This window comes from Suillus bovinus, assembly GCF_016758785.1.
Source record: "Suillus bovinus strain UH-Sbo-P2 chromosome Unknown EDB93scaffold_5, whole genome shotgun sequence".
Lineage (NCBI taxonomy): Eukaryota > Fungi > Basidiomycota > Agaricomycetes > Boletales > Suillaceae > Suillus > Suillus bovinus.
Window position 1 is genome coordinate 797,582 of NW_024542061.1, and position 19,719 is coordinate 817,300.

Sequence of the window (19,719 nt, forward strand, 5' to 3'; positions counted from 1 at the left end):
CAATGTTCATGCACACCATCACAAGTCTAAGATTTATCTCGCTAAATGGACAGCATGTTTGCTACAGACGACGAGGTGTGAAATGATGTGAAAGTGATGTGATAGTAGTACTACAGCCGTTTATTCGCCCTCAGAAGAGTCCGATTCATCGACAGAACGTCTGTGAGTGACAATACCACGGGTGACTCCCCCGTTCGCACGTAATAAATTTGTGGGGGGATGAACTTTGACCGCAAGGGTGAGTGAGGACCAGACAAGTCGTTGCGGTTTGCTGGCAGATCTTGGCAGACCTAGACTCTCCTTTAAAGGCTGCCGTCACCTCGGGCGGTCATCACACATTGCTCAGAACGACTTGCAGTATCACTCGTGCGTGTTATTTTATTTAATTATCTTCCTCGATTTTCGTTTCCCCACATTTGGCAGTTTAACGTTCGTGCGGGTCCCGTGTAAGGGAACAACAAAGAGAGTCAAAGTTTCAGTGAGACGCCTTTGTTTATAAATACAGGTCTGGGAAGAATTCACCCTGCTTGATCCGACTAATTATAAAACAATGGGATCGGGAAATGGAGGACCTCCCAGGCAGTGGGTGAATACGCCACCAGGAGGAATACTAGAATGTTCCGGCCTTTTGAATTTTCAATTGGGAATCTTGTAAGAATCCATAATTGCTATCCAAATTGCAATCGCTAACCAAAATTAATATCAACTGCAAGCTAATATAGGAACCGCAGGTGGAACTTCGTCGTGGTTATCACTGATCTCACGCTCCTCCTTCCTATGGGATGCTGTAGATGTAGATTTATTTTCCATCTCAGAAGCAACACCGTTAGAGGTGTCGCCTTCTGAAAGTAGTGAGCGATTGACGTCATCCGGAATGGGAGGGAGTACATCCTTCTCTACATCTCCAGAAGAAGATTCCACTGCTTCAAAGTCTATTATCCCGCGGGCGCGAGAACTGCCGCTTGAGGGTGGCGCCACAATATCAGGGGGTGGGCTGCCACTTTGATGTTCTTCCACGGTAGCAGCATGGCTAGGTTCCTCTTGAGGAGGAGGTGGCAGCGGGATAGGTGTCGGTGAAGAATTAACTGCGGGTAGTGGCTTGTCCGGCTTGACACTATTCTTCCGCGACAGCAGCCCCTTGATACGTTCGTTTGGACTTGCTGTGCCTCGGATATTGCTGAATGCCGACTTCCGAGGCAAAGTCTTCTCTGAGACCAGTTTCTTGAGCACGTTTGTCGGCGCACCAACGTTTTTCAGAACAGAAAATTTCTCGTGAAGATAGTGCACATCAGCGAGCATTCTGTAAAAATCGTCACGAGGCTTGAAATCAGAACAACTACTCTACTCACCTATCTTTCGCTTCTTGACTTTGCAAGTCTATCTTACTGTACTCTTCAGATAGGCGGTGATTGATCGCAGCGAACACCTGAGACATCACATACTGTGCAGCAGGTCACGAATGTAAGCGAACTTGGGTAATACGTATAACATAATTATCACAAACCTCCACCACTGGTGCAGTCAGGTACCTCGAGAGCACTTTGTGAAGTGTGACAGTCTCCTTGACGAGAAGTTCCATGTAATCATTGACACTTTCTCCCTGCTTGGGCCGATCCCAATCAACGTTCTATTCGCACTCGGTTCAGCTTTCGACGCCCCTAGGGAAGGTATTACGGCAGAGGGCGTAGAACTTGCCTGTAAGGATTTAACATGTGCACTAGTGCGATCGCCCATAATAGAAATCAATTTGGAATGAATTTCACTTTGATGCTCTTGGAAGTCCTGCATTTAGGACACGGGTAAGATTCGGTGATGAATTGGTACCGCCGGTTCCGGACGCACCCTCTTGAGTTTATCAAATTCGATTAGCATGACTGCCTGGGTTGGACTCAGGTGACGACGGAAGGTTTCTCTTACGTATGGAATGAGCGCGACCATTATGGACAAGGACTGCGATGCTAGCGCTGAAGGGGTGATGTCAGTGGTTCCTAAACGTCAGGGATGAACGGTGCCTACCAAGATGTTTTGCTGTGATGTTCTTCAGACCAGCTGACCGCATGGCTCCAGCGCCAAGAACAACTTGACAGGTTCTAGAGTTAAACGCCTTCAGAAACTCTATCACTCGACCCATCGTATCGATGTTAAGCATGGGCAGATTGACGACAAGCTTAAGGTAATCGAATAACAGGCCGAGGACAGCGCCTGTGGCAGAAACACAAAAGTACGGCCGTTCTTCGATTCGAAGGTACTTGGATGACGGCGCGGATCCATTCGGATTACTTGAAGGAGGTTGGGGTGATAACGTATTTGGGGCCGAAGTCAAGCTGTCTGTTTCGCCTACGATAAGCTCAGGAGAATCCCGGACTGCGGAATCTACCAAGACATCTGACATGTGCTGCAGTGCCGCAGGCACTTCCGACATCGGATTCCAAAGCTCGTCTTCGACAAGTTTCGCAGATTGGGTAATTCGGGCCTGATGGAACGCTTGTAGAAAGTGCTTCGCCTAGGAGTGACATATTGTGGTCGCTTCTGATTGACTGAGATAAATAAACGTACCTGACTAAGGACTACTCCCCTCAGCCCCATGATCATCCGCCGGCATATCACTTCGCATTGTACCACAAAGCCCCACGATGCATTGAAAAAGGTAAGGAAGCCAGGTAAATCAAGTTGCGCATGCTGTTCGGAACGATATCCAATCACTTTTGCCGCGAGCTTGTTCGAGAGGTCCGCAGTTGAAGATAGAATATCCAAGAGTTCTTCTTGGAGTGAGATGATATCTACTGATGGTTTTGGCGCTCTGGAATATGAATCAAGAGGTATGGAAGCACAGTGAGCGATAACACGGAGGAGAAACAAAGGGCCATACAGTAAACTTTCTAACACTTCTATTAGTATGCCATTTTGAGCCTGAATACCCTTGATACCATTCAGAAGGCTCGTATACAGCTGTGAGATAAGAAATAGGAACTCCGCATGTTCTTTGGAGCGAAGAAGATTTGCAAGTCCACTGTAATAAGCATTGGACAGTTGATAGTAGTACCACGAAAGTCAGCGCCGGCTTACCTTGAAGCACCCTTAGGACCTTTGGACTCCTCATCACCCATATTGAAGGACGGCAAGTGCTAGAGAACCATCAATGATCATGCACCATCGAAGTGCCCAGCACATACATGCTTCATGATACCTTGCATTTCACTTCTCACAACTTCTCTCCATGAAACTGTGGCTTCGCGAATCCCTTTGGTACGCAAAAGGCCTTGAAGAACGGGCCGCAACCTGTCCTTAAAGGAGAGATTCACATTACCGTTCCGCTCAGGTACTCCATTCACTCGTTCTAGTAAGTCAAGCTTTAGCACAGTGACGAGCTCCGTGGTAAGCGAGGACGCTATCTCCATCGTCAATGCACGAATGTGCGCAGGAAGAGAAGAGAATGCAGTTAAGGAGGACAGTGGTATTGATGCCTTCCTAGGCCCTTCATTTTCCGGGGGAGGCGATTCCGGCGTAGGCGAAAGACGGGATGATCGTCCGTTGGTAGGGACATGAACAAGTTCCCCGCGAGCTTCCCTGGTAGAAATTGCGGGTTGCGCTTCAGCAGTAGCTGGATCCCAGAGTGCTTCTATGCCTTCAATGACTGTCAAAGCCTCGCCCCACTGTCCTGCTGCAACTAATCCTTTTGCAACACCAGTCATCTCCAGCACACCCCCGATGTCTTTGACGCCACTACAGATAGATTCGAGATTGAGTAGTTTGCATTCTGTCCTCACAATTTCTAGTCCTCGTTTGGCACCTTTTTCATCGACCTCCTTGAGCAGTCCGCGGAGCTTCGATATCCGATCAAGACATTCCTCCGATTCGGTCTGCAGGTCTTGCAAGTTGGTTAATGCCGCAAAGAATGATGTAGATCGAAGAGAAATTTCTCGAACAAGATGCTGTTCAATAGTATCTGCGTGATGAGAGAGTTTCTCAAGAAGAGGGAGCGAATATGAGAGCGACGAAGGGTCGGAGCAATCATTATCTTCTTCCTGGTGTTCTATGACAGCATTGAATATTTGTGGGTCACCAAGGTTAAATTGAGCATCGAAGAACACCTCAGGGACGGAGCTTAGTGGTGTTAATAGCTTCCCTGCGCGAGGCATGAATGACGTAGGCGAAGTGTCTGTTGAACCACGAGGACTGAATGACACGTCCGGCTTCTCTTGACCATCCCGACTAAGCTGCATGTTTCGCTGGAGCCTCTCCCATTCCGGTGCAATGGCCCGAAGATACGGATCGAAATCCTTGCGTTTCACGCGCGGTAAGTCAGCTGGGGGCACAGCTGGGAGGGAAGAATGTGCTTTTGGAGGTGCCTGCCGTCTATGAGGGTTATTGAGAACCGTTGAAATCGCTGGAAACAATAAGTACCACGCATCGCACGATGGCAGCGTGACCTACCATTGAATCCCTGTGTCGAGCTACTCCACTCCTGAGGTAAAGCGGCGGGGGCAACATTGGTGGTTGATAGATTGGGTAACTCAAGGTGAAAGGGTGTTGCGAAATAGTCACCTCCACGACCTTCAGTAGTCTCTGAAACGCTCCCTGGACCTCCAACACGAGAAGATGTATCCCAGTTTAAACGGAATGGACGTGCAACTTGTGGTATTTCTGGTAGAGCGGGTACTGGCGTGGCAGGCCTAGAGGGACTTGACACATAATCAGACATGTTCTACCCTTGTTTGTGTGCAAGCTTAATGAAGAAGCCTAGACTTGTGGGGACGTGGCTCAAACACAAAGAGAGAAGTAAAGCCTGCTTGTTGCGTCTAACAAGGTTGCCAGTTGTAAAATATCGTCGACGGCAAACGTCGGTAAGCAAGTCAGGAAATCTCATTAAGTTGCTACTTGCCCGGTGCCTCCACGGGGACCTCGCGAACTTTATAAAATATGAAATATATGGACCATAAAGGGGTGTTCTAGTGGTAAATATCCTGACTTTGGTAATAATCGTCCTATATTAAGTAAGGTTTTCTACAAAAATACTTCAACGCTCTGCAACGAATTAATCGTAGCACTAGTGTTTTGCTAGCATGACATCGGTTTTCAGTTTTCCTGAACCGCTCCAGAGGTTCCTCAGCAAGTTCCCTCTTCACACTTACCCACCGATTCCAGTTATCCCAAGACGTCCTTTGCAAAAGCCCACGCTATGGATTGCACCTCCTCGGACAACGGTAGTCGATCAAACCTCTAACTCCGATATTTTGAGCACAGACGTCGAGTGTTTGAAATGGCAGGCATATATCGCTTTGCGTGGGCTCACTAACATTGCTGTACGGTGGGATATTTCTCCAGAAGGTGGAATCGATGGTCGTTTGCCTTGTCTACACACTCCTGCGGTTGGGGATGTCGGTAGTGAGCTATTAGCACCACGTTCTATCCCTGTTTGGGTAGATGGACAAGTTGGCGGTGGGAGCGATCCTCTCAATGGTTACAGCGATGAAACACTCAAAGATGAGAGTCACGCATGGGTCTCCTTGCTCGAGGGAGTAGTACATGCTGCTTTGGTGCGTGCATTCTGTCTCGTATGTAGATCACATCCTGACTACTCTTACCAGACTCTATCAGAACCTCCACAACCTTCTCTCTCTCAACTCTTCGTGACAGCTAACGCTGGAGGGAGGGCCTTGGCAGCTACTCTCAGCCCACCACCTGCCCCTCTGACTGGCTTGAGCTCTGTACTTCCGCCGTATGGAACAAACATCACACTCTCATACATTCAAGGACAGTATGTGGAGGCCATCGCTTCACTCTCGGAACGGCTTGGAACTGACAATTGGTTCCTCGGCTCAGAGTAAGCCACTATTCTATTCTCGAAGCCACCAGGTATATTCACCGACACAATGCAGAAATCCCACTGCCTTGGATGCACTTGCTTTTGCGTACCTACACTGTCTTTTGTATAGCATGGACAGCACAAGAATAGAGGTCACTCGACGCGCGAACCTTGTTGCTTGGGAGCGGAAAGTACGGACACAAGTAGAGGCAGCGTTCACTGTGGCCTAATGGTCTGATTGGATGGCTATGTATTTAAACATATAGTATCTGTTACTACTGGCATTCGACCCCTAGAACAACAAAATGTACAAAAGAGGGTTATGTCTTAGTTTTTCCGTTGACGACCTTGTGACCGTCGGGTGTTCCTTGAAACCTTTTTGCAAGCGCAGCTACCATCTTGGTGAACCTGAGGTCGATGAGCATAAATTAACCCTTTAAGACAATGACAATGACAACGGAAGTCTCACCAAAACCAGTTGAGCCCTTGAAGCAAGATGTTGCCGCCCCCATAAATGATGAGGTATGGTGTCAAAACTTGGTCGTATACGCTATTCAAAGTTACGAAAAAGTCATAGGACTGCAAGCAAAGCATTAGTATAAAGGACGCTAGGTTCAAATAAGCACCGACCATCATTGCACCCCAGATACAGCGCACACAAAAGAAGGTTGTAATGAGAACAATACCATTGACAAGCTGAAGGGTACTGCCTGTTTTTCCTATCTTGTCCAAGAACCTAACCAGCGAAGCTCGTCTACATCATCATGAACATATCTAATCACGACCTACCAATGGATGTTCAAGAACACAGTGCTTCTGTGAACAGTATGAGCAAGGAACTGAACAACGGTATGATATATCACTCACAGCTCCCAAAACAAGAAGCGCACTGCATAGTAATGAACAAAGGGTGTCTAAATGGGCGTGTTATATTCATGAAGCTCTCATAAAGCTCTCATATGTGCGCATCACTCACAAACGAAAGGCCATATATCAGAAGGCAAGAGATGCCTGGGGCTAGGTCGGGAGCAAGCTTGCGAAGAAACTCATCAGATACATACCATGGAAAACGAATCCAATGTCACTAAAATGGATAATCGATTCTAATGTGTCCCAGATGAAGTAACTAGAGTGGAGTCAACAAAACTGTATTGGCATTCGATCAGTGTCGACTCACCCCGTTGCGATAGCTATCAAAAACCCTGCATCTTCATGCCAACCAAAGGCACGATTTTGGTCAAGGCTCGGAAGATTGAGACAACGCCCAGCAAGGAATATGATTAAGATAGCATGGACGAGCGAAGCCACACGTATATCCCTGTAGTCATCGTGAATTCTTACTTGCCGAACAAGTGTAGTAGTCAGCCTCACCAGTTATTCCTCGCTCTCTGTCCCGCTTTCCCATATGACACAGGAAAGAGTACACTACTTACAGCAGGTGAGAGAGTATTGTGCACAGTAGTAAAGAACACGAAAGAGAGCAAGATAACATCGGCAAAGTCAGAGATCTTGCTGATGCCCAGTTTTTGCGCAACTGGCGCAGCAAACTCGCGAATTTGCAGGCGCAAATCTCGAATCATGGGACAGAGGAGTGTATACGTAACTGAAGGTGTGAACCAACCGTAATCGAATTCGTGGGCAGTGAGCTGGCTGGCCTGTGGATTTAACAGCACACTTCCCAAAAACTATTATGGAACAAAACGGAACACGTTTCAGGGATTGGCGCTATCGCGAGTGGACGGAGCAGGAGTTCACGAAGAGACATTGGCTACCCGTTGTTTATAACGAAACACAGAAACTAGGATATGAGAACAATGACTGACAGAACAAGACTGCTGCATGAAGAGCTCAGGTTGATCGAAAGCTTTTCAAATTGTTCACTTGGTCTTGGCATGACAATTATTAAACGACTTCATTGTCAAGGGTCTCTTCCCCAACAAATATATATATCACATAGATGCACTTCCAGCCCAAACAAAAACTGATAAAAACAAATAAAACACTGATCTATGCAAAAAGTGAGAGAATGCACTATGCAAAGAGTGAAATTGATAAAAGAGACCCTGGGACGACTCGAAGCAGCAAAGAATTTGCAGTTCCAAGCAATATGTATATACGACTGGAGTGTAAGAATGTGCAAGCCATAAGGCATCGTCCATCTGGTTTTGGAAGGTTATGATGACGAGGATATGTAGGATATGTGTAACGAGCGTGAACGGTTTGAGTGTGCGTAGGATGCATGGAGGTGTCGCGCAGGAAAGGGTGTCTGGAGTCTCCACCAGTCTTTCCGTAGCCAAATGAAAGGGGGTATGTCACGGTATGGGGTATAGGGAGTAACATATCACATCACAATACAGGTGCAGCCTGTTTGCGGCGGTGCGTATGGGTCCTCACCCTTTCCAACGGGTCCCCACACAGAAGGTACCTGGAAGTACGTTGTATGAGCGTAAAGCACATAAGCGCACAAAATGAAATTGTAGAGCAAGTGAAGGCGCTGAAGCACCGGCAGGACAAACGCACCAGGTGGTCTTTTGTGGTCTTGCAGTAACGAATTAAACTGCAAGGCGGAGACAGAGGGTAAGATCTTATATGCCAGACCATGGTGGGAAGAAAATAGGACCATACCTTGCGCTAGCTTCGCTCACTCTCATCCGTGGTCGCGCGAGATCCTCTCGCAGTCGTTGGTTGTGCTCTGTGAGCCTGCGAAGCTTCAGCTCCGACATAGACTGCTTATGTGGACGAGCGTTCATGGTGCAATAGTGCGGAAATGAGGACAAAGAGGTTGGCGAAGCTCAGAAAATCTGAGAAAAAGGAACCTAGTATGCGCCTGCGACAAAAGATAGCTTATAAGTAAGGAAATTAGTAGACTTGAAGTGAAAAAAAAAACGTCAACGAACCTGCCCACCCGGCCAAGATGTACACGGGAGAGAAACGAAGAACGATCAACAGTGGGACATACCGTGTCGGAGTTCCAATCCCCAAGAGGTCTAATTGCACTGCAACTCTTACAAGTTTCGAAGTATAACACTCATCATGGTACGTCTTTCATCACCAAGCGATAGGAAGTCGATGTCGAACACCCGAACGCGGTCCACAGTGTCGAAGGCGCTCAAGTCATGTCAGATGCCATCCACGCGTTCAGCCTTCAGGGACGTTGCTGACAGCAGTACTACAGTGATTAATACAGACAAACCACGCGTAATGGCCCGTAATAGAGTTGTTTCACCCTACCAGAGGATTCAGAATCGGCATAAATGCACCTGCGAACCTTGTTACCAGTCTCCTACTAGATCAGAAGACCCCCCCAGCTACTCTGAATATCGCGAAGACGAATTCACCGATGCAGAAGACGTCACTCAGAGGCACCAGGATCACGATGACGATGACGGTTCCGCGGACTCTGACTGGGACGAACATGCGACTTTAATTGCTCTCTTACACGACGGGTATTCAATAGCTTCACAACCTTTAGGAATTGCTTCGTCGCTCATCATCATCTCAGAGAGGAGGCTTCTGGATGTGCTGATGGCATGGCTATCATCGATCGACTCTCATCAACATTCCTTTCTCGTCACCGCGAAGCAATAGAACAGTTCAGGGAGACTATCGTTCCGGTGCTTACTCGAGTAGGAGAAGCTCACAAAGTCTTTTCGCATGGCAACAATTCGACTTTGCTCCGTGGAGCTGCCCTATTTGACAAGAGCTCGAGAACTGACGAAGATGCCGCAAGGCATGAACACGATCAAGTGGTTCGGGCGTTTGATAGGGTGACAGTTAGTTTGTGAAAGCTGCCTTTATCTCGTCCAATCCAGCAATGACTTTCCAGGACACGCTTCAAAATTTATCTCTTCAGCTGCAAGATGTATGCGCTGAGAGTGACAAGCTCCTCGATAGTCATGAAAGGGCCGTCAACGAACATGGTATTTTCTCTCAGACTTCTTGTTTTATGAGCCTGATCACAGAATGGTCCTTCCACGTAGTCCAACGACTTCAACGTTACTGGAAATCGGTGCCCGGGGACGTTGAGAAACTCATATGTAGACTTGACCAGACAACCAAGTCTGTCGCAGCCGAAGATCATGCAAAAGCCAAGGAGAAACTTCTGCGAGGCATCCTGGACAGATACTGAGTATAATTCGCCTTCTATTGCATGTCATGTCACTATTGATTCCATACGGCGTGTTCTTGCCAGTGGATTCATCACGAAATTCTCGTATTGTTTGTATGACTTGCGTTGTCATTTAAATGCAATTCCTTTGTACTGTTCTCCAACCGTTACCTGTCATAATTAAACCATGAATTCAGACCGTGACTGCATTACACTAAGAACATCTGGCCCATTACCTGAGCCTTCCAAGTTACTCGAGGAGATCAATAGTAAATTGGATAGAATACGCCTCTTCATAGTTCTGCGTCGTCTCCAAATCGCTCTTCAACTTTGTTTGTTCCCATATGGCTTTGCCAGAAGCTTGAAGCCTAGTACTGAGGGCACGTTAGGAGGGAACCGTAGAAAAGATTTTTATGAGCAAAATACAATTATCCGAATTTGGATATTATCATTTCAAAGCGGTCAAACCAGGTAATTGTACCGTTGCAGACTTGACTCCACACCGCGATCACCACAAAGTACCGTTTAATCCTGTGGTATCCCGCTTTCTTGACTCTGTGACACGACACGCGACAAGCACAATTATACGGCAGTTGATACAAAGCTGGTGAGTACTTTGGTCCTCAACAATTGACCACACTCTCATATCTCACAGTTTTTGCTAATCAGGCACTTTCACCGCACACGAATACCATAAGCATGAGCTCTCGAGGCGGAAGGCAGTCAATGTCGGAGCTACGGTATCGCCGGCTGCTGGAACACAATCAGCGCCTTCGAGAAGACTTGGCAAGGCCAAGAATCCGGGTCAGTGAAGCAGCCGCCAGGTGAGTTCATCCGTCTGTCTTATTAAAAACCGGGCTGACTTGTCCACAGTTTAATTCGCTACTGCAAGACGACGAAAGACCACCTAGTATGTTTTCTTCATCATGCGAATTTTGCGTTGAACGTATGACGAACAACATCCACCCAGGTTCCGTCCGTTTGGGGTCCAGTCACCAAGGCAGACGACGTATACGGCCAACAAAAGTCTGGAGGCAGTTGTTGTTCGATACAATAGCCTGGACGGTTCTACGAATTTTCATTCGCTCACTTGCCCGTCTATATGTTAGCGCCCAACACAGTTCTCGTTTATACCGCTGCATTACGATGCGGACCCCACTGCTTTATTGACCCCGGTAGTTTGTTTTCATCTCCTACGTGTACCTATATTGAACCTTTCATTAACTCGTTGTAACAAACTCTACACCGCTTTCGATGTTTCGATACATTTTTTGGAACCAGAGGGGTTTCGTATATATACAATCATATTCATCATGCAAGGATGCTACGTGTCTCCTATAACTTGGCTATGAATTCGCGAATGCCGCTTTCCTTCATGGCTCCAACAAACTGGTCGACCTTCTGGCCATCCTTGAATGCTATGACTGTCGGCAGCGCCCGCACCTATTGTCAACGACAGAAATGAGAACGGCTCAAGTTCACGTCGAAGTGTGCGCACTTTGTATTTTGCTGCTAAGTCGAACTCTGAGTCTGTGTCCACTGTGACCAGATCAAGCGAACGGCCGCTACCAGTTTTCACTGTCTCGTCACTGGTCAATTTTTCAAGCAGGGGCGAAATCATCTTGCAAGGATTGCACCAACTAGTATACAGCTGTCAGCATGCGCGTCACCGCCTATTACATCCAAAGTTACGCACTCTGCATAAAAGTCAACCAGGACAGCCTTTTCATTCGCAGGGTTCAGAGCAACTTTTTCAAAAGTCTAGAAAGTTTATATGCATGTAGCGCTTGTGGTTATGTTTGACCAAGCTGGTGCTATGATACAGACAGGAAAAGGTGCTTGCCTTTTCATCAGCATTCAAGTAATGTTCTTGGGACTTCTGGGATCCATGGAGTTGACGCAGACCTACTGCAGACCGCAAACTGTGATTCACCGTCAACAAAAGGCGTAACCGTGGGGAAGCTTTGAAAGTGACGGATAACATCGGGGCAACGGAATGTCACCCGGTTCGTCAGTACATAGAAACAATATAGAGAATCTATTCATACTTTCTCACGTTGTTTCTTAGCTGCCTGTGTTGGTCCAATAAGTCCACAACGCTATCGATACGCCAATCATATATCGCCCAGTGTGCATATGCGAACAACGGAATCAACAGGCCCGTTAATTGATCGGCACAATGAGCCAAGCCTCATTATATTTACAAATATTTATATTACTGTAATGTATATATAATAATTTAACTAATTAAATAATTAAATAAATTTTATTCAAAGATGATCGGTATTGATCTACTGGAGCTTTGCATACCCCCACCATGCCGGTCCGCTCACTCCCTCCCCCAAATAAAAGACGCAAGACAGCTGTTGAATCCACTTCGGTCAAGTCTCTGGAAGCTCAGCTAACATCCGCTGTCGCAGAAAATGGCTCTCTCAACCCACTGGCGGACCTGCTCATAATGGCAAATGGCTCATCAGACGCGAGGGAAATGTCCAAAGCTGTCTATAGCGTTTATCGCGTATTTGTCTTGATAATAACACGCGGGATGCTAATCCACGGAGGTGACGATGCTGCCAAGCTTGTCCGCAAGTGGATATGGGAGAAGTTGGATTCGTATGTCGAACTCCTCGTTGGCTTACTGCAAGATGAAGAGCCTTCGCTAAGGGTACGTGTCACTTCGTTGGCCGTCCTTTGTATTCTCACATCGCTACCAGAAATCCTCGCTGGAGATACTTTTTTCACTTTTGAAACATCTCTCAACTTCCCTCACAAAGTCTTCCTCGGCCGCACAACCTCAATTTCACTTTGCGCACTTCAAACACATAGTACACGGGCTTCTATTATGCCCTCCGTCCCCTCGGTCGTATGGAAGCAGTAAGCATCATTCAAAGACGATGCCGGATGTAAGAGAGAATTTTGTGGAGGTATGGTTCAGCGTCTACGATGATATTCGATGGTGTTTTTTGCGAGAAGCAACGTAAGACCCAATGCAAAATTTATATGCAGTGATTAACTCTGTCCCTAGAACTGTGCTCTCGAAATATTCATCTGCGGAGAACCCTCACCTGCTCGACAATATGCTTTCTATCATGGAAAAGTTGTCAACATTTCCAACGGACTCCTCAGAGCTTAATTCATGGTGGGTGGAAGAGCTCGGCATAAAACCCCAAAAATACAAAAATGTCAAGGGAGATGCTGAGGATGACGCCGCTGAGTTGGTGGACGAAAATGACGAAGATGACTGGCGCAAATTTTTCGACGAGGATTCCAATGCGAAAGATGTGAAAAAAAACGGTGTCAAGGGCCGGGCTTACACTTTGACATTCCACCAGTCTCTTTATTCCCTTCAAGCCCATCGTGCTGTATTCACGCGAACGTGGCTAAACTTTCTGCCCCATCTCTCATCTATCACAACATCTTCCGATCGAGCGCTGACGACAAGAGCATTGAATATAATGCATCGCGGTGTCTTACCACATCTCACTAGGCCTGTGCTTGTCATGGATTGGATAAGTGCATGCGTGGATCTTGGTGAGGGAGCATTCCTGGTATCAACCATAATTTATTCAAGCATTATGCTAGGAGAAACTGTTGGACTGCTGGCACTTAACGCTTTGTTCATCCTCATGAGAGACTATAATCTGTGAGTGCAAATCTTCATATACCACGCTTTATGTCTCACCAAATGTCCACGCTGTAGAGATTATCCTTCGTTCTTCACCCGATTATACGGGTTCCTCCATCGTGATGTTCTACACTTGAAGCATCGTGCTCGATTTTTCCGTTTAACCGAGCTATTTTTGAGTTCTACGTAAGATCTATCTCTACAATTTCCACTTGTTGCTGAGACAGCCCAGGCATTTGCCTGCAACTTTATTGGCATCATTCGTCAAGAGGTTGTCCAGGCTGTCATTGAATGCCCCTCCAGCAGCTATCATCATGATCGTTCCTTTCACGTACAACATTCTCAAGCGACATCCGGCCCTCATGGTAATGATACACAATGATTCTGGCACTGACGGTGGTACGCATCCGGCATCTTGGTTACTATCCAACTAATCACGATGTCAGACCCGTTCATCGCCGACGAGCCAAATCCCAACTCTACCAACGCCCTCGATTCTTCTTTATGGGAGCTTCACTCCCACATTCACCACTATGATCCCGCAGTATCAACCATTGTACGCATTTTTTCAGAGGCTTTTACCAAGCCTGGTTATTCAATGGAGGATTTCCTCGATCACACATACGGAACGGTAAGAGAAGTTCCTTTATTCTTTTGTGCCTGCACTTACCATAACAATGTTGCAGCTAATTGAAACTGAGGTTAGACGTAAGATAAAAAAGGAACCCGCATTAGCTATGGAGCTGAGGAAAGATTTATTTCCGACGGGAGACGCAACAAATTCGGACGACTGTTTGGTTGGTAGGGATGTAGTTAGCGAACTGTGGGTATTTGGATAGATAAATATCCTGCGATTCACTCTATAGCTTGGAAATGAGACCATCACGCCAAGGCAACGATGTGTAAATAGGACCAAACATACCAATATTGATTCCGTCTGACGCTGAGCCAACGTTGAGCTGGGCTAAGGTCGAGTGGCATCCACTTCCAGTAGCTGCAGATATATGGATTCGATCAGAATTTCAAAGGTGCGCTGCGCGCGGAACGCGCGATTGATATGCTCAACAGTGCATGTGCAGGTGGAAAAGGTATTATGTGGCAAGTCCGGCAGGGCTCATTATGGATCACTGCACCTTACTGCTCATCACCTTATTTTTCGGTATGAGGATTCTGAGAAAGAGGAGATGTGGGCGAGTTCTACATCCCGGTTTACGGCGTGCTGGACTTGATAACTCGCACTGCAGGTACCTTACCCACTAATATCTCTTGTATTGAAGCTCCCGCAAACCCTGCATGGACAGAGTCCGTTAACGTTTCACACTCGCATGTTTGAAACGTTTTCGCTCTCCTTCGAGAAGGAACGGGACGCTATAGATGTATTCGAAAGTGTTAAAGAGCTAACCGTGTGCAGTGAGCATACAATCCCTCGATTTGAGTAGCATCGATCGTTAACATTTGTTAGCCTCTGTCAACCAACTATATGCTTTCTTCTACGTCCCTAACCCGCCATTCGATACTACGGGTGGATGGTCCCTTTATTCTCCAAGAGAAGAATTCGGTCGTATGGGGGTTGGGACTCGCACAAAAGCTTGGCGTTTCACTGATATTAACAAGGACTACGTTGTAAGTATTAGGCGCCCGTGTTGAACCATCCAAATGTCTGAAGATTAATTCAAAGTTTTCACCTACCTACCCATCACGGCTGGTAGTTCCGTCTCGCATCAGTGACTCGACGTTGCGATACGCTTCCAAATACCGCAGCAAATGTCGCATACCTGCGCTGACCTACTTGCACTGGGCAAACTTTGTGAGTATTTGGACACCTGGACAAAGTACACCGTTAAACTCATCTCATTCAGGGCAGCATCACACGATCAAGCCAGCCGATGGTGGGCATCAAGCAGAACCGCTCGCTTCAAGATGAGAAGCTCGTTGAAGCTGTGTTTCAGTCTCATCATTTCTCGGAATCACGCCCATCTGGACCAGTTTACGGTGCCACTAGCACAAATTTGATAGTTGATGCACGACCCACTGCCAATGCCGTGGCTAACACAGCCAAAGGTGCAGGCACGGAAAACATGGATAACTATAAGGACGCCAAGAAGGTGTACCTGGGCATAGACCACATACATACCATGCGTGAGGCGCTTGCCAAGGTGGTGGATGTATTACGCGAGGCGGACAACGTTGCTGCGAGCGTTACCGGTAGCCTGCCCGGGGAAGCACAACAACTTGTGGTAGTTGACCGGCAGGCGTTACGTCGTTCTGGATGGCTCAGACACATGTCGAATATAATGGAGGGTGCAGCTCTCATTGTTCGAAACATCCACATCAATTCGTCGCATGTCCTCGTTCATTGCTCGGATGGCTGGGATCGAACGACTCAGTTATCTGCTTTGGCCCAGCTATGCTTGGATCCCCATTACCGTACCATCCGAGGCTTTCAGATACTCATTGAGAAAGATTGGGTGTCCTTTGGGCACAAATTTCTTGACCGGTGCGGGCACCTCTCCTCCGACAAATTCTTTACATCATTACCGGAAAATGGGGGGACGAGTAGCGGCGCTGATGCGGCGCAGGCCTTTTTAGTTTCCGTCTCGAATCGATTTACATCCCAGAGCCACCTTAAGGAGACCAGCCCATGTTTTCACCAATTCCTGGAATGCGTTCGTCAGCTGCAGCGGCAGTACCCCTCTCGCTTTGAGTTCAACGAACGCTTCCTTCGCCAACTGCTATATCACCTCTATTCGTGCCAATTCGGCAACTTCTTATACAATTGTGAACGAGAACGACGAACTGGTGAAGATGGCGTGACTCCCTCAGAGCGGGCAGCCTGTATTTGGGACTTTTTCAACTCGACTTCGGAACTGGAGCAGAACAAGAATAGCGCATATGACCCGTCTTTGGATGATCCCTCCAGTAGAGATCCTTCAGCTGACATGGGCGTTCTATATCCAAACGCCAAGGATATTCGTTTTTGGCACGAGCTTTATGGCAGGACCGAGGAGGAGATGAATGGGAGGATAATTGTTTCTCAGACGAAGGAGAGTCCAGAATTTACATTCCCGATAGATTCCCTAGAGGATGAGCCTGTCAATTCAATCAGTGTTCCCGCGGGAATACCGCTCCCACCGTCACCAGCCAGAACGCCAAACCTTTCAAATCCTTCTGCTGTGCCATCGAACGTTGGGAATGCATCTGAAGCGCTGACTGCAGGCCTTCGTGGACTATGGTCTTCGTTACCAGATATTCCTCAAAGAACGATCGCAGATAACATCGCAGCTCCGTCCCCCACATCATCGCGGCCTTCTGCCCCTCCCCTTCGACCATCATCCCCAGGAAGTAATCCTTTACCTCCGGCTCGCTCTCGGACTGCGCATTCTGCGGATACATTTTACAACACCGGAGTAAAATCAGTGTGGGGAAAATTATCCTCGAATGCCACCGCAGCATTCTCAGCTATGCAGGACGCTTATGATGGAGTCGCAAAGGACTTTAAAGCGTTACCGAGGCAATCAGGAGATAATGAAGATGCTCAAGGAAAAGTCTCCGAACTTCAATCTCGTGAGCGCCTTTGGGACGGAGAGCGGTCTGCTTATCGTGCAACCAGCCAGTCACATTCTGTTGGCTCATCATACAACCCTTGGGATAATGTGAAAACCCAGAAGGCTATACATGTCCTCCCCTCCGATAATCCCTGGAGTACTACTAGGTCAAGGTCGCCTAGACAAGTTTCCTTGTCACAAGACCTATTCGATGGGAATTCATTACCGCCTGACCCAACGGTCGCATATCAGCCTCGTCGCCTGGAGTCCGGAGACTCGTCAAGATTCCGAATTTATGGGCAGAGCCACGATGTCAGCGTACCACATCCCACGGTTGTGTCTGATGAGAGTCTTGTTTTAGAGCAGGAAGATCAACTTCCCTCGACAAATACAGATCCTCTTGGTGTAGGATTTTTGTAATAAGCAATTAATTCGCTTGGCTATCATGACCCACGCTTTACATCTTGTGAGGCTTAGTAATTAGACCTTTTCCCTGAATTAGATTTGGGATCCATGGGAATCTGGCTATGCCACGTTGAGTCTGCTATCTGTGTTTATGAGGACGTAACTTTGTTGCAAGAGGGTTAGTGGCAAAAGGATGGCGTGATACCCTGCTTATATAAGCCATATTGCACCTTTAATTGATTTGCGCAAACATTTTGGTTTCACATCTTCTCTCCCTCCTTCCTTGCTCCCTCCCAATTCTTTCCTCGTTCTTTTTTTCAACGACTTTTGTCCTACCATGGCTGCTAACGGTCACGCGCGTCCTGCCCTTGCACCTGGACATTTTTTGTTCACCTCCGAGTCTGTAGGTGAAGGTCATCCCGGTTAGTTTTGTCGTGGTCAAAGCTTTGCAATGAATCTAATGTGTAACAGACAAGATCTGTGACCAGGTTTCGGATGCTATTGTGAGTACCCACTTGATACAATCATCGCAGAAAACGATCTGATCAATATCGCAGCTTGATGCTTGCCTTGAGCAAGACCCTTGGTCAAAGGTCGCTTGTGAGACTGCTTCGAAGACTGGCATGATCATGGTGTTTGGAGAGATCACCACCAAGGCTCAGCTCGACTACCAAAAAATCATCCGTAACACGATCAAACAAATCGGTTACGATGACTCTTCCAAGGGCTTCGACTACAAGACTTGCAACATTCTCGTTGCCATCGAGCAGCAGTCTCCCGATATCGCCCAGGGTCTGGACCATGGCTCTCTGGAAGACCACGGTGCTGGTGACCAGGGTATCATGTTCGGTTATGCTACCGACGAGACCCCAGAATTCATGCCTTTGACCATCATGCTTGCGCACAAGCTTAACCGTGCCATGGCTGATGCTCGCCGATCAGGCCTTCTGCCCTGGTTGCGCCCTGACTCAAAGACTCAAGTCACTGTCGAGTACAAGAATGAGGGTGGTGCTATGATCCCCCTGCGTGTGGACACGGTCGTTATTTCGACCCAGCACGCAGAGGAAATCACCACTGATGAGCTTCGCAAGGAAATTTTGAGCAAGATCGTCGCGCAGGTTATTCCTGCCAACCTTCTTGATGACCGCATCGTCTACCACGTATGTGAATTTTTACTATCTAGTGACGCTTGTAATTCACAAGTTGGAGTAGATTCAACCATCTGGCCGCTTCGTCATCGGTGGCCCTCAGGGTGATGCCGGTCTGACTGGCCGCAAAATTATTGTCGACACCTACGGTGGTTGGGGTGCACACGGTGGAGGAGCCTTCTCAGGCAAGGACTTCTCCAAGGTTGACCGCTCTGCGGCCTACACTGCCCGTTGGATCGGTAGGTTCATCGCTCTTTAGTAAATTGTACGGTATTTGAAATCTCGCACAGCCAAGTCTCTCGTTGCTGCTGGCCTCGCTCGCCGCTGCCTTGTTCAGCTCTCATACGCTATTGGTGTTGCCGAACCATTGTCTATCTACGTTGACACCTACGGCACTGGCAAGAAAACAAACGAGGAACTCGTGGACGTCATTCGCAAGAACTGGGATCTCCGTCCTGGTGTCATGGGTAAGTTTCCTCAGTTTGAAGAAGGTCAGATTATTAATGCATTCTAGTGCGCGAGCTTAACCTCCAGAGGCCCCATTACTTGAGGACCGCATCTTACGGCCACTTCGGTATGTTCTTCACGCTATCAACTGTAGTGCAGAAACTGATTCCTATACAGGTAACCCCGCATACACCTGGGAGAAACCCAAACAGCTTAAGCTGTAAACACTCTTTTTGTCTTACTGGGTCCTGTGGAATTTTGCTCCATCTAGCATAGGAAGTTCATCCTTCCCTAATTTATCAATCATCATCGCACGCACCTTTCTGTAGACTATTGCACACCATCGCTTTCTACTCCGCAGCCGATACGCTGCCTATTATCACGACCATTACCCGCGACTTTGCGAAGATCCCAACGACGTTACATGTTGTTGATGCACTACCTATATCCACTATATCACCTCGTAGTACCGAAGAATACAATCGCGTTCAACCGCGTATTTTTCTGTGATTTTAGGAGTGAAGTTACTGTGCAAGTTCTCTTAAGCGGGGTTGAGTCAAACTGCCCACACCTACGTGCTTGAATAAAGTTTGGATAAAGTGAAAATTGTGACCCACGTGCGTGATTCGTAAGGA

General features: G+C 47.5%; 10 protein-coding genes across 10 annotated transcripts; 6 read left to right on the plus strand and 4 right to left on the minus strand.

Moving 5' to 3' along the window:
- Positions 1–484: 484 nt before the first annotated feature.
- On the minus strand, positions 485–4,863 carry EDB93DRAFT_1121645 (Vps54-like protein-domain-containing protein). The gene is made up of 11 exons (XM_041448561.1): positions 4,435–4,863; positions 3,174–4,387; positions 3,067–3,125; positions 2,870–3,010; positions 2,557–2,800; positions 2,017–2,503; positions 1,843–1,964; positions 1,696–1,782; positions 1,505–1,627; positions 1,350–1,441; positions 485–1,300 (listed from the first exon to the last, which is right to left on the minus strand). The coding sequence occupies exons 1-11, from the start codon at positions 4,700–4,702 to the stop codon at positions 703–705; spliced, it is 3,435 nt and encodes a 1,144-aa protein (XP_041312220.1). The 5' UTR covers positions 4,703–4,863; the 3' UTR covers positions 485–702.
- Positions 4,864–5,063: 200 nt separating this feature from the next.
- EDB93DRAFT_1246328 (uncharacterized protein) lies at positions 5,064–6,036 on the plus strand (the record flags this gene model as incomplete). The annotated part of the gene is made up of 3 exons (XM_041452431.1): positions 5,064–5,537; positions 5,589–5,824; positions 5,880–6,036. The coding sequence occupies 3 exons, from the start codon at positions 5,064–5,066 to the stop codon at positions 6,034–6,036; spliced, it is 867 nt and encodes a 288-aa protein (XP_041312221.1).
- Positions 6,037–6,041: 5 nt separating this feature from the next.
- EDB93DRAFT_673220 (DUF887-domain-containing protein) lies at positions 6,042–7,498 on the minus strand. The gene is made up of 9 exons (XM_041457068.1): positions 7,178–7,498; positions 6,984–7,124; positions 6,868–6,932; positions 6,783–6,817; positions 6,674–6,720; positions 6,596–6,622; positions 6,437–6,542; positions 6,276–6,385; positions 6,042–6,214 (listed from the first exon to the last, which is right to left on the minus strand). The coding sequence occupies exons 1-9, from the start codon at positions 7,384–7,386 to the stop codon at positions 6,127–6,129; spliced, it is 828 nt and encodes a 275-aa protein (XP_041312222.1). The 5' UTR covers positions 7,387–7,498; the 3' UTR covers positions 6,042–6,126.
- A 649-nt stretch (positions 7,499–8,147) lies between these two features.
- EDB93DRAFT_1238227 (G-protein gamma-like domain-containing protein) lies at positions 8,148–8,556 on the minus strand (the record flags this gene model as incomplete). The annotated part of the gene is made up of 3 exons (XM_041451519.1): positions 8,148–8,231; positions 8,327–8,363; positions 8,432–8,556. The coding sequence occupies 3 exons, from the start codon at positions 8,554–8,556 to the stop codon at positions 8,148–8,150; spliced, it is 246 nt and encodes an 81-aa protein (XP_041312223.1).
- Positions 8,557–8,792: 236 nt separating this feature from the next.
- Positions 8,793–10,118, plus strand: EDB93DRAFT_1121662 (uncharacterized protein). The gene is made up of 5 exons (XM_041448562.1): positions 8,793–8,924; positions 8,982–9,252; positions 9,309–9,579; positions 9,633–9,726; positions 9,787–10,118. The coding sequence occupies exons 1-5, from the start codon at positions 8,840–8,842 to the stop codon at positions 9,933–9,935; spliced, it is 870 nt and encodes a 289-aa protein (XP_041312224.1). The 5' UTR covers positions 8,793–8,839; the 3' UTR covers positions 9,936–10,118.
- Positions 10,119–10,388: 270 nt separating this feature from the next.
- EDB93DRAFT_673277 (G-protein gamma subunit) lies at positions 10,389–11,105 on the plus strand. The gene is made up of 4 exons (XM_041457069.1): positions 10,389–10,521; positions 10,570–10,738; positions 10,788–10,824; positions 10,885–11,105. Exons 2-4 carry the CDS (start codon positions 10,614–10,616, stop codon positions 10,969–10,971), a joined length of 249 nt encoding a protein of 82 aa, XP_041312225.1. The 5' UTR covers positions 10,389–10,521; positions 10,570–10,613; the 3' UTR covers positions 10,972–11,105.
- A 144-nt stretch (positions 11,106–11,249) lies between these two features.
- Positions 11,250–11,898, minus strand: EDB93DRAFT_1100653 (thioredoxin-like protein; the record flags this gene model as incomplete). Its single annotated transcript, XM_041447024.1, has 4 exons — positions 11,250–11,357; positions 11,413–11,554; positions 11,611–11,675; positions 11,824–11,898. The coding sequence occupies 4 exons, from the start codon at positions 11,896–11,898 to the stop codon at positions 11,250–11,252; spliced, it is 390 nt and encodes a 129-aa protein (XP_041312226.1).
- A 312-nt stretch (positions 11,899–12,210) lies between these two features.
- Positions 12,211–14,480, plus strand: EDB93DRAFT_1121676 (CBF/Mak21 family-domain-containing protein). The gene is made up of 8 exons (XM_041448563.1): positions 12,211–12,579; positions 12,629–12,891; positions 12,940–13,445; positions 13,497–13,557; positions 13,615–13,725; positions 13,772–13,938; positions 13,986–14,170; positions 14,226–14,480. The coding sequence occupies exons 1-8, from the start codon at positions 12,232–12,234 to the stop codon at positions 14,376–14,378; spliced, it is 1,794 nt and encodes a 597-aa protein (XP_041312227.1). The 5' UTR covers positions 12,211–12,231; the 3' UTR covers positions 14,379–14,480.
- EDB93DRAFT_1121679 (phosphatases II) lies at positions 14,461–17,675 on the plus strand. Its single transcript, XM_041448564.1, has 6 exons — positions 14,461–14,567; positions 14,619–14,729; positions 14,784–14,949; positions 15,002–15,162; positions 15,218–15,346; positions 15,399–17,675. Exons 1-6 carry the CDS (start codon positions 14,544–14,546, stop codon positions 17,502–17,504), a joined length of 2,697 nt encoding a protein of 898 aa, XP_041312228.1. The 5' UTR covers positions 14,461–14,543; the 3' UTR covers positions 17,505–17,675.
- EDB93DRAFT_1121683 (methionine adenosyltransferase) lies at positions 17,676–19,696 on the plus strand. Its single transcript, XM_041448565.1, has 7 exons — positions 17,676–17,911; positions 17,961–17,992; positions 18,047–18,649; positions 18,702–18,876; positions 18,928–19,104; positions 19,152–19,211; positions 19,262–19,696. Exons 1-7 carry the CDS (start codon positions 17,827–17,829, stop codon positions 19,306–19,308), a joined length of 1,179 nt encoding a protein of 392 aa, XP_041312229.1. The 5' UTR covers positions 17,676–17,826; the 3' UTR covers positions 19,309–19,696.
- Positions 19,697–19,719: the final 23 nt, after the last annotated feature.

Coding starts and splice junctions, on each gene's coding strand:
- EDB93DRAFT_1121645 (XM_041448561.1), bottom strand. CDS start 4,702: ATGTCTGATTATGTGTCAAGTCCCTCTAGGCCTGCCACGCCAGTACCC. Junction 2,801..2,869: donor GAAGTGTTAGAAAGTTTACT/GTATGGCCCTTT, acceptor TTCATATTCCAG/AGCGCCAAAACCATCAGTAG. Junction 1,301..1,349: donor AGTCAAGAAGCGAAAGATAG/GTGAGTAGAGTA, acceptor CGATTTTTACAG/AATGCTCGCTGATGTGCACT.
- EDB93DRAFT_673220 (XM_041457068.1), bottom strand. CDS start 7,386: ATGATTCGAGATTTGCGCCTGCAAATTCGCGAGTTTGCTGCGCCAGTT. Junction 7,125..7,177: donor CAGAGAGCGAGGAATAACTG/GTGAGGCTGACT, acceptor CGATGACTACAG/GGATATACGTGTGGCTTCGC. Junction 6,386..6,436: donor GTATCTGGGGTGCAATGATG/GTCGGTGCTTAT, acceptor CTTTGCTTGCAG/TCCTATGACTTTTTCGTAAC.
- EDB93DRAFT_1121662 (XM_041448562.1), top strand. CDS start 8,840: ATGGTACGTCTTTCATCACCAAGCGATAGGAAGTCGATGTCGAACACC. Junction 9,253..9,308: donor ATTGCTCTCTTACACGACGG/GTATTCAATAGC, acceptor TCATCATCTCAG/AGAGGAGGCTTCTGGATGTG. Junction 9,580..9,632: donor GGGCGTTTGATAGGGTGACA/GTTAGTTTGTGA, acceptor ATGACTTTCCAG/GACACGCTTCAAAATTTATC.
- EDB93DRAFT_673277 (XM_041457069.1), top strand. CDS start 10,614: ATGAGCTCTCGAGGCGGAAGGCAGTCAATGTCGGAGCTACGGTATCGC. Junction 10,739..10,787: donor GTCAGTGAAGCAGCCGCCAG/GTGAGTTCATCC, acceptor ACTTGTCCACAG/TTTAATTCGCTACTGCAAGA. Junction 10,825..10,884: donor AGACGACGAAAGACCACCTA/GTATGTTTTCTT, acceptor ACATCCACCCAG/GTTCCGTCCGTTTGGGGTCC.
- EDB93DRAFT_1121676 (XM_041448563.1), top strand. CDS start 12,232: ATGCCGGTCCGCTCACTCCCTCCCCCAAATAAAAGACGCAAGACAGCT. Junction 12,580..12,628: donor ATGAAGAGCCTTCGCTAAGG/GTACGTGTCACT, acceptor CATCGCTACCAG/AAATCCTCGCTGGAGATACT. Junction 13,446..13,496: donor AAGTGCATGCGTGGATCTTG/GTGAGGGAGCAT, acceptor GCATTATGCTAG/GAGAAACTGTTGGACTGCTG.
- EDB93DRAFT_1121679 (XM_041448564.1), top strand. CDS start 14,544: ATGGATTCGATCAGAATTTCAAAG. Junction 14,950..15,001: donor TAAAGAGCTAACCGTGTGCA/GTGAGCATACAA, acceptor AACATTTGTTAG/CCTCTGTCAACCAACTATAT. Junction 15,163..15,217: donor ATATTAACAAGGACTACGTT/GTAAGTATTAGG, acceptor ATTAATTCAAAG/TTTTCACCTACCTACCCATC.
- EDB93DRAFT_1121683 (XM_041448565.1), top strand. CDS start 17,827: ATGGCTGCTAACGGTCACGCGCGTCCTGCCCTTGCACCTGGACATTTT. Junction 17,912..17,960: donor TGTAGGTGAAGGTCATCCCG/GTTAGTTTTGTC, acceptor AATGTGTAACAG/ACAAGATCTGTGACCAGGTT. Junction 17,993..18,046: donor ACCAGGTTTCGGATGCTATT/GTGAGTACCCAC, acceptor TCAATATCGCAG/CTTGATGCTTGCCTTGAGCA.